Raw genomic sequence first — 10,685 nt, 5'->3', positions numbered from 1 at the left:
ATACATACATATATATTCTTATATATAGTGTTAAGAAAATAAATTTTAAATATACTAGTTTTAAAACTTAACATGTCTTTATTGCAATAGCCTCATTATAGTTTTCAGATTAATAACTTAGTCTGCCCTATTGACCTTTATTTTACCTGTAGTTACAGCAGATTGTTTGCTACGATATTTTTGAACTGCCCTTTGTCTGTGTGGGAAACAATCAGGAGAAGTTCCAGTTTTAACATTGATCTGTGTAAAGCCTTAAAACAGCAGGAGTCCAGGCCAGTAGAGGAGAGTCTCTGCTTCCACTTTGTTTAGACAAAGGGGACAAATGGCCTTTGATCTTGGAAACAAATTGCAGGGAGTTTCTAACTTTAGAGAGGGTCAGAGACAGCTCCTGGTTGGATGAGCAAAGATACACCTTATTTGAATAAATTAAAAGACAAGAATACGCCTTTACTATAAAACCTTCTACACAGGAGTAACAAATCAGATTTGCTCTTGCAATTCTCCAAAGACGTCTTTGCACGTCTTTACTTTTCTTTCTTTTCTTTCTTCTTTTCCATTTGTCTCAGGTAAATGAATGTATGTCTCTGTTCTGCAGTTTCTGTTGTAATTTCATACGTTGTCTTCTATTGGATTAAACTCTGTAATTCTGACGTCAACACTCATTGTTGTTTTCTGTGTGGTTTCACTTCGGCCCGCCAGGAGAACCTGGGATCCGTAAGAGGAACATAGAGCCAGAGAATTTTCCTATAATATTAAAACCTAAAATCTTCTTCTTCAACATTAGACACCTATCTCAGAATGAATGTTTTTCTAACTTGCTATTGAACTGCAGGTGAATCACTTCTACAGTGTTTTCTGCCAAATGTACCTGAATTATCAGTGACCAATGTACTGTAGGTGTTCAAAAAGAAGCAAAATTAGGTTGAACAAATTAAATGCATAACGAAATGTCTAACATTTAAACAAGATCTCAATTTAAAAAAAGTATTATTCTCAGATCAGCAATTACCATTTATAGTTCTTTATTTAAGCAAAGGCATATATTGCGAGTTTAAGCTAAAAATGTGTGATTTTGCTTCATATTTTGCCTATAAAATATGTAATAAAAGTTTTTGCTTTATGCAGACACAATGGTCCATCCTCACAGACTCTGTGCAGTGACTGCAGCCAATCTGCTAAATCCAGACTCCAATGGGATGAACATTAAGGCAGTCGCTTATTTTACGTTAAATATTTTTATTTAATTGTCATTGTTTTGTAGAAATCAGTTTTCCCTTTGACATTAAAGTATTTTTTGTTAAAAAGAAATGCAAAAAAGCCACATTTTGCTGATCATGATTCATTTCTGAAAGCAATAAAAGTGGATGAATACTTTTTAAAGGCACTTTAAGAAGCAAAGGAAGTCCAGTTGCCTTCTACTTAGGCATTTGGATTCAATATTTTTTTTTCTTTTTTGCATCAGGACTAATTGTCATTTTTGTCTCTAAATCTAAGTTGTTAGATAATGTTTACACTTTTGGTTTACATATTTGGAGAGAAAAAAACAGTAATACAGTCAAATCAGTATATTCACTAAAGGTTATCATGGCAATCTCTTTCCTGCCTGTAAAATATTCACTTTAGTCCAATGTCATCCCGATGCTTTATTTTTGTTTCCACATCAGCATGTTGTTCCTGCCAAGTCTCTCTCTCTAATCAGCCTTATTCATCTCACCTGAGCCATGCCTAATTGTCTCCCTGTATCACCTGTATGCACTATTTAACCTCTCCTCAGTCTCTGCCTCCCTGCCAGGTTATCTACAGCCTGGTGCCAGTAGAAATCTTTCCTCCCTCTTGTGCCGTTCCAAGTTTCCCACCAATTTCACTTTCATTCCTGCCTTGCCTTACCGGATCTCTACAGCCTTTCTGATGTCTGAACTCGAACCTCTTGCTCTGATTCCTGATCACAGATTCTGGCCTGATTTTCTCATTAAGTATACCGACATTAGCTTTCCTGTGTATGACCCCTGCATTTATACTGACCATGATATTGGCTTTTAGGCTTTAACTGTGGAGTTTTTTTAGGGTCTGAGATGATTGATGATCTCCAAAACTTGGAGGAAAACACTATGTGGACTGACAAAACTGAAACGTCTTGGAAGCTGTCCATTCCTTCACTTCAGGCATACTAGTAGCATTTCAGGAAAAGACTGTCATAGGTTAAACACTGTCACAGAATGATAGCTTTGGGCTCGACAGGATCTTACTTTCTGTGATTTATGGAACTATGACTTTTGCTCTCCACCAGAAAGTCCTGGAGGAGAATGCCAAGCCATCAAATAGTTCAAGCCCACTTAGGAATAGCAGCAGGACAATGATCCCAAGCACACCAGCAAGTTCATCTGTAAATGCTCAAAATGTCTAGGAGAGGCCTATGTCTTAACTTAAATCTGATTTAAATGCTTCAGTGTGATCTTAAAAAAGCCACTCGTGCTTGAAAATCCTCCAGTGTGTCTGGATTATAATTAATCTACAAAGAAAAATCCTGTTACTACTCCACACAGTGGTGTAAAAGACTCATTTTCAGCGATGACACCTAATAGCAGTTGATGCCACTTGTCTACAGCTTCTAAAAGATTTTAATATTTATCTTATACGGTAGCCCTTTTCACCATATGATCTCAGTCAACAAAGAAGGGGATTAATAAAATACAGCTCTCTGTGTATACAGTTAACTGAGATTTTTAAAAAGAATTAAGCAACATTTTCAAGCCAACAACTTTTCACAATGAGTTCTGTATTTATTTAGTTAAATCTGGGCAACATGCTAACATGGTTTGGTAGAAATAAAATTGTACAGTATGGTAATTCAGAGAAAGTCTTTATAGCGTCATATATTTTGACTTGGTGTCCCTTTCAAATATGAGAAAGCAGATACAATTGGCATAACTGTGCATAACAAAAGGACAGAATTTAAGTTTATGTGGTTAAAAAAAAACATAAGGACCAACTAAACGCATTACTCATGGGTATAATGAGTAATGCGTTTGGTATATTGTGTTTCTACAAAACGTCCTGTGGTTGCATTTCACACCTGAAACAATTAGGTATAGAAATATTCTTCATCAACAATTGTTTCGTTTCATTAGTTTAAGTTTTAAAGTGACTACAAAATATCACAGCTGCTGGGTTCAGTGGTGTTTAGTCAGGGGAGGCAAGTGAGGCAATCACTGACAATGGTAAGAGAAAATCAATTTGTTTTCTGTACGATTTTGACATTCTTAAGGTCAAAATTGTTGGATTTACACAATGAGACAGACGAGTGAGATGAGATGGTGATGATCAGTGTGTCACAGACTGATAAAAATATATTGAATATTCTTTTGTTTTAGTATTGTATTGTTGAACAATATGGAAAGCATCACTGAAAGCTTTTAAAAACAATTAAACGTTGCAATTAAATTCACATTTTAATGGGCGTCTATTTTGGGTTTTGCATTATAAATCTAAGTCCAGAATAGCTGGTGCTTCACCAGTCAAGAACCTCCCCATATGTCACTGGTTTTGTTGTGATCATAATTATATGTTCCCAAAATTGTACGGTATGAAAGACTGCTTAACAATATAATTGCAAATACTCTCTAATGTCTAACAAGGTATGCATAGTATTATTTTTCAAGTCAAAAATATCATACATTGAAGCTAGCAGGCTGTAGCAGCAGAGGAGTGCCGCTCCACATGAGAAAACAGGAATTGAAAGGTACCTTAACACCAACTTTGGAATCTATCACAGTATCAGTTTTATACAGCTTCCATTTCCCACCAAAGTAAACACCTTAGCTTTTTTTTTTCAGGCAATAAAACAACATCGTTGTTACATTAGCAAGTCGGTGTTTGTGTATCATTCTAAAAGAATATACAGGAAATACAATAAGACCTGACAATCATACTAATAAAACTGTAATTTCTGAGAAATTAATAAAGAGTTAAAAAAAAAAAAAAAACTCCTCACCTGCAATCTTCGTCTTCTGATGATACCAGAATCATCCATGGCGCGTGCCCGGGTTACACCTGTGGCGGGTCTCCTTGTTTTGAGTTCTTAATATCGGACTTTAATATAGAGTTCCAAGTCTCGCGTTGCTTCCAGCCGACCAGCACGGTTCACGATATACCATCACAGCTGCACACTTCGCTGAGGGCCCACACCAATTTTCGGGTGAAAACAAAATATACTAAAGCTGTAACGTCATGTTTGTTGTTATAAATAGAAACTCTAAACATAGACGAGGGGTTGGTTTACAGTCAAAAAGACAACCACCTATGAACAAGGTTCATGATACAGTGTGGCCCCTGTGTTCCACCCCAGCAGACAATCCATGCTGTCAGACAAGAACCACTGTCCGGGCTGCTCTTTGGAGGGGAGGCTGCATGGAGGGATCAGAGGGATGAACTGAAGTCCAGCTGAGTGATAGAGACGAGTCTCTGCCAGGAACCCAGACGGTCAGACCGAAGGTTATCACACCACAGATTAGATAGAACAAACAAGTTTGCAGAGGTCCTCACTTCCAGGCAACGATCCAAGACAAAAACAATTCCTTAGCATCTGTTTGTTGGACATTGAATTCTGCTTCTGTCATCTGTCAGCAATGGGGGGGGGGATCTTGTATCTCAGTGATCCTCTCACCTACAAAACACCTGACACCCGAAGTCCTCTTAAAGCGTCGAACCACGTCCAGATTCGTCTATTTGCTCGTTGCATTTATTTAGAGTTCACGCTTGTCGCACATTTAACCAGGAGCCTTGATAGTATGACACATCCACACAATGTTAGAGCACCTAAGCACTAACAACGGCACGGTCAAACACAATCTGCAGCCAGTGTGCAGCGTCCATACGGCAGGATTCAAACAGCAGCGGTGGAAACAGGACGATCGGTTCTCGTTTTACTTCCCCGGGACGCGGATTTTCTTGTCATCCGCTGAGCGGTGCGTTCAGTCCGGGTTGCTTTCCTCCGATGTACCGCCGCGTCTTCGGTTCAAAGGGATCTCAGTTTGCCACACATACATCGCTCCATCCTCGGCTCCAATACCACCCACTTCCTACAATCACACGACGTTTAACCCCTCAGCAACCAGAGGCTGTCAACCAGACCGTGGCAGGCTGAAGAGGTACAGATTGCTGGCTCTCATTCTGGTTGTGACGATGAGGCGGTTCGGCGGGGGTATGATGAGTTTACAACAGAGGAGCACCTATGATTTAGACAGAAATACTGTAACAGCCCATTTTATTTCCATATGCATCAAATTCATATTGAAATGTAGGTCGCATTTTGCTTGTAATAAATAGCAATGCTGTACAACCCAGTTTTAGTAATTTTGCTAAACGAGCCCTGTGCTAAGTATGGATTGATCCAGACAACAGGACTGAAGTATGGGTTTGATCCTGGATTATTAGGTAGGTAAGCAGACTGAGATTCTAACCGAGGACCCTCTTGTTGCAAGGTAGTAGTATGTCCCGTTCCCATACTAGTAGTACATTCTTATTAATGAAAATAATTATAACAAAAACAAAAAACACAAGGGAAACACAGTTTTATTTGTATAGTACCTTGTCACTATCAGTGTTTTCAAAATACTTTGCAGAGACAAATAAAGACAAAAATAGAAAACAACAATAGCCCTAATGAAGTTCTATTGTAATAAAGTGTAATCAGCAAATGTAAACAGTTAAGTGCTGTACAGATCCAATACATGTAACCACAATTAAAATATAATCCAATTAATGGAAATGATAAAAATGTGAGTCTTATGAGACTTTTTTTGTCTTTTTAAAGTAACAAAACAGTCTCTAGCAGAGCATTACAGAACATGCAAAGTAGCCAAAAGCGGACATCTTTCCTCCTAATTTGATACTTGGTTATGGCCAAAAGATTACCGCCTGCTTAGATTTAACAAAAATGGATTGCAAAGTACATTTAAAAACAAGTAATAAAATCTTAAAATCAATTTTAAAAGCTACAGGAAGTCAGTGGAGGGACTTGAGTGTTGCAGTAATGTGCTTTCTCTTTTTTTTGTGCAGTAGAGGCAGCAGTATTCTGAACTCACTGCAGGTTCACAATTGATTTCTTTGGTAGACCAGCGAGGAGGGAATTGCAGCAAAAGGTACAGAAAATAATGAAGGTAATGAGCAGGTGATAACAGGCTACATTGTGCACAAGCCTGATGTTGCAGGTAAACCAAGTGAAGTGTGTCAAGAAGTTAAACATGACTGTTTGCGACATACAATGAGGCTCTTTCTGAGCTCTTCTCTTCATTGAAATTAAGCTTGAACCTCCCCCAGCAGTTTTCCTCGATGCCCCCTGCTGACTGTATGAAGTTATTTTTAAGCTCAGAAGTTGAATCAACTGTCAGCATAACCTGGTTGCATACAGTGGCACCCAGCATTATGCATTTTTTAACATGCACACCTGCCGCCCGACATATGACATTCACCGGTACAAAGCATTTTCAGGCTTCTCACACTTCTCTTGCCAGTCCAACATGTCTCAGCATGTCTGCTTGACTAGGAAAACTTCACCAGAAGGAAAACTCTCAAGCTTACAGGTTACAGACACAGATATTTTTGTATCTCCAGGCCTGTATGACCCTGCCGAGTCTACAATATCGATATTGTCAATAATGGACGGCAAAGCAGAAACGATAGTTTGCATGTCACGGGAACCGCACTCAAGCATCTGCATGAGTAAAGTCCATCCCAATGAACACAGTGACGGACTGAAGAATTTTACACATTTAAGCATTTTCAAAATGAAATAAGATACATGAAAATGCAAAGTGTTGGTCAAAGGGGACCTTTTTAAAGGATGGTGAGGGTATGTCTCACTGGGAACATGAAGCTGGAAGCTTCAGTCCCTCTCAGTGTGGGATTCAGTGCAGTGGACTCTTCATTTTTTTTCACGGAGCTGTATTTTTCGGTAGGCTGACATTTAAAATCCACTGGTGTTATGCAACATTGCAATTATCTAAGAAACAGAACTTTGAGTTTCCATTGACTGTGAGTCATATTCCTCAAAATTAAAAGAAACAAATGCTTTAAAAAAATGAATGATGAATTAACTTTTTATTGAAAATAAATGTTCAATGATTTTCTAATTTGTACTTTTATGTCTTCCAGCGAACAACAGAAAAAAAAATGCTCCAAGAACAAAACTGATTAACAACATGTCCGCATTTGATCATTAATATTTTGAAAGACAGCCTAGTTAGCAGCACTGCCTAGCTCCTCTACCACATTAAGCTGTGCTTCTTTTTTTTTCCCCTTTTTCAGAGTAAATAATGAATGAGAGCGCATGAATTTTGCATATTTTTGTTCATTACGTGCTGAGAGATTTGGGGAGCGGAGGAGGGGGAAGTGGTGGCAGCGCAGTGCATGCACACGCCAGAGTTTTTGATGAGCAAAAAAAACAAACCTTCTCTTACACCGCTCAAGAGCTCTCAAAAATGATGTCACCCCTTTTTTCAGAGAATGCCCTGTGGGAGGTAACAAGGTCAGCTCTCTGCAGCCTGATGCTCGGTGTGGCACGGCTGGCTTTTTAAATCTGCCCCCGTTGCTTGTACGATCCCATTTCCCGTCCTGGTGAGCCTCCCTCACGAGAGCTTCGTCAGCTCAAATCTCCTCACAGACAGCGAGAGCCTCTTTCTGCATTCAGATATGCGTGGTCTGTCTGTCTACGCGCTCTGTGATGCACATACATAAGTCAAGAGAGAAGAGTCTCTTAGCCACATTAACCACCGTTAATGCAAGTTCATATGGATTTGCAATCATAACGACCCAACATCCTATTGCTTCAGAGGAAACCTAAGTGCTGCCTTTGTGCATGCCGTCCAGAAACCTTTCATTTATTTCTCCGCATTCCAGGGCGTTTTGCGAAGTTACAGTTTGAAGTCTGCAGTTTATCAAGGATCTTGTTTCATTACATGAAATATTTAAAACACAAAGCGAAGGTTATTTAGTGAAATAAGTTAAATGATTTAATACTTGTTGTGAACTGCATGACTGATTAGTCATTATTAATGAGTTCGCTCTAATTTTCCCTGATTCTGCTCTGACTTTCAGATTCCTTTTCAACCAGCTTTGGCGGTAATAAAATGATCACCCCTCACTTTAGAGTCTCTGAACTAATTGATTAAACAATTCACCTCTGTGCCATGAAACGTGTCCTTCGAGTAAGTAGCTTATCCTAATATTTAGGATACACCGAGTGCCTGTAAATCTAGACTAAAAACCCTTCAGTTTAGAATCAACGAAGCATTAATCAACAATCTGATGTGTAAATGTAATGCTTCAATCGTTCGCCATGTGTTCTATGACTTTGTGATGTAAAGCACTTTGAAAATCTCTGTTGCTTAACATTTCTCCAGAAATACAAGTCTGTGGGACTCGGATCAATGAGCCTTCAAAATTATGTAAAAGGAGAGCATCACAACTACAACTTTCTAATTGGTTAGGTAGTTAGGCACTTATGTCAGAAATCAAGAGGCTCTTTCTCATTGAATCATGCCGTGTTTGTAATCACCACCATGGTGCGTGTGGGGCTGCAGGCACTGGAACCTGTTGGTTAGTCATTTTGCGTGTTTACTGGACAGACGGGATCTCATGTTGATGTTCATACCATGATAAAAAAAAATAATAAATTAACATCGGCAATGCAGGCACATTTTTAAAAGACATGTTATTATTAAAGGGCAAATATCATAATACCTAAATATCATAACCTGCCTTTTTAACAGTTGCAAAGGGGATGAGTCATTTTCAAAGAAATAATGAGTTGGTGCTTTTTTTTACTCATAAAGAGTCTCTGGAGCCATGGCTCTCTAAGATGGAAAGCGGACGCCAAATATTGATGACACAACAGTGTGGGAATGCTTGTAAATGTTAACAGAAAACCGATTGTTTTTACTAACAAAAAACATAAAACACATTTCTAACTGGAAAACATCAAACTGTCGTATGTCTGCTTATTGGTAATCAATTCCTTATTGGAATGAGGGTGACTGCTTGTCCAGAAATTGTGGAGGAGTTTTATAAAAGAGGGTGAACTCCTCCTCACTCCCCCAAAATAGTGACAAATAGTAACACTTTTTGTCCTGCTTCAAGTTATGAAGCTCTCAGTCAGTCAGCAGTCAGACCATCAAGGCGTCTACAAATGTTATTTACAAGTATAAATGTTTTCAGGTGAAAAAAATACCTGTGGCTTTCATGACATAAAAAAAAACTGCTCTTTCCAAACTTTAATCTTGCCATGTTTTCTTCAAATATTTAGATCAGTGGCTTGTTTTTTTCCTCAGTGTTTGAGCTCTGTGAATTCAGCATTTTGACTTCCCATCCAACCACCACATGTGCACTGGCATGTAGCATTGGCTTGAAGTGACTTTGTTAGTTTGTTAGACCTCCAGGTTACTGATCTGTCTCCAGACTTTCCCCTTTCCTCTAGACAATTCGCTATTTAAATCGTCACATTCTCCGTTATCCGAAGCTCCGTTTTTCTCATGCTTTTTTTTAAATGCATTTCTTCACATATAAAAATGAACCTATCATGATCAACCAGCATGAACAGAACATGGTGAAAGGGAAAAAAGAGAATTACATGCCCTTTGATATTTTCTGTCTGCTTTGTTTCTAATGAGGTAGCAGTGACTGTTGCTAGTTAGCATACACATATTTCCTGCTGCACTTATACAAATGACTCATCTCTGTGTAGATAACTTCTGTAAAGCAAATTTGATCACGGCATATTGTATAGTCTAATCAAAATTATTAAAGTCTATTCAAGTCCTGCTGCCAGATTCTCGCTGTTTTCAAACATGAACACGATCAGGATGTGTCGCTTTACAGAAACGTTCGCGCTAAAATTGTAATTTAAGTTTTAACACAGACTGGAATCTGCCAACAGTTACATGCTGTATATTTATGTAACAGATGGCGCTACAACTAATTAGCAGGTACAAAGCCACACATGATGACAACCATCAGTTCTCACGTTTGGAGATACGCTGAGCACAACAGCCACTTTACCAACGTGGACCACAGTTTGTCCATTGTATTAAGTTACATTATTATCATTATTATTATAACATGATCACCATGCATTATGGATTTACAAATGGAATACAAGGCGTTCTATAAGTGAAGTGTGATGATGAAAGAAACACACTGGGATAATGTTTGAAACATATAAAGCAAACGGCCAAAAATATAAAACCCAAATGGAAAGGTTACATGTAGGAGCTTTAACGACCTGGGCTGGTAAGAGTTGTCACATTCATGCCATATTAATCTTCTGCTGATGTCAGTTTGCACTTAGCACGTAATCTGAATATGAGGTGAAGCACAGGTGAAACAGTGCATTTCTAATACTCGTGTCTTCCACCTATAGTGCACAGAAACCAGTGTTTGAAAATCCAGCACTGTGGTGCCCAACACGCATATTTGAAGGATTGTGCTTTCTACTGTCTGTCATATTTTCTTCTTTCCTGTTTATCTAGATAGCAGTAGTTTTTTTTTTTCTTGCCTCCTTAACATTTGCTTTTTGTGCACATCCACTCCCGTGAGGCGGCTCTGTAAGCTTCTCCCTTCTCATTTCCAACCCTGTCTGTCTGGAAGTGGGTCACAGACTACAGCTGTGCTAAAAGCTTTTCTAAATAAAA

General features: G+C 38.6%; 1 protein-coding gene across 2 annotated transcripts in view; it reads right to left on the bottom strand.

The window, feature by feature from the left end:
• The window catches only part of mast1a (microtubule associated serine/threonine kinase 1a), a 65,921-nt gene extending 60,714 nt beyond the window's left edge, over positions 1-5,207 (bottom strand). For both annotated transcript variants that reach the window (XM_016671309.1, XM_007551581.2), the window contains exon 1: positions 3,992-5,207. In XM_016671309.1, coding sequence (XP_016526795.1) covers positions 3,992-4,030 — 39 coding nt within the window. In that variant the 5' untranslated portion in view covers positions 4,031-5,207. The remainder of the gene's footprint in view (positions 1-3,991) is intronic.
• Between the last annotated feature and the right edge of the window lie 5,478 nt (positions 5,208-10,685).

The sequence above is a fragment of the Poecilia formosa genome, unplaced genomic scaffold, assembly GCF_000485575.1.
Source record: "Poecilia formosa unplaced genomic scaffold, Poecilia_formosa-5.1.2 Scaffold43, whole genome shotgun sequence".
Lineage (NCBI taxonomy): Eukaryota > Metazoa > Chordata > Actinopteri > Cyprinodontiformes > Poeciliidae > Poecilia > Poecilia formosa.
The sequence above is the reverse complement of the archived record's forward strand: the minus strand, read 5'-3'. Positions and strand labels throughout refer to the sequence as shown.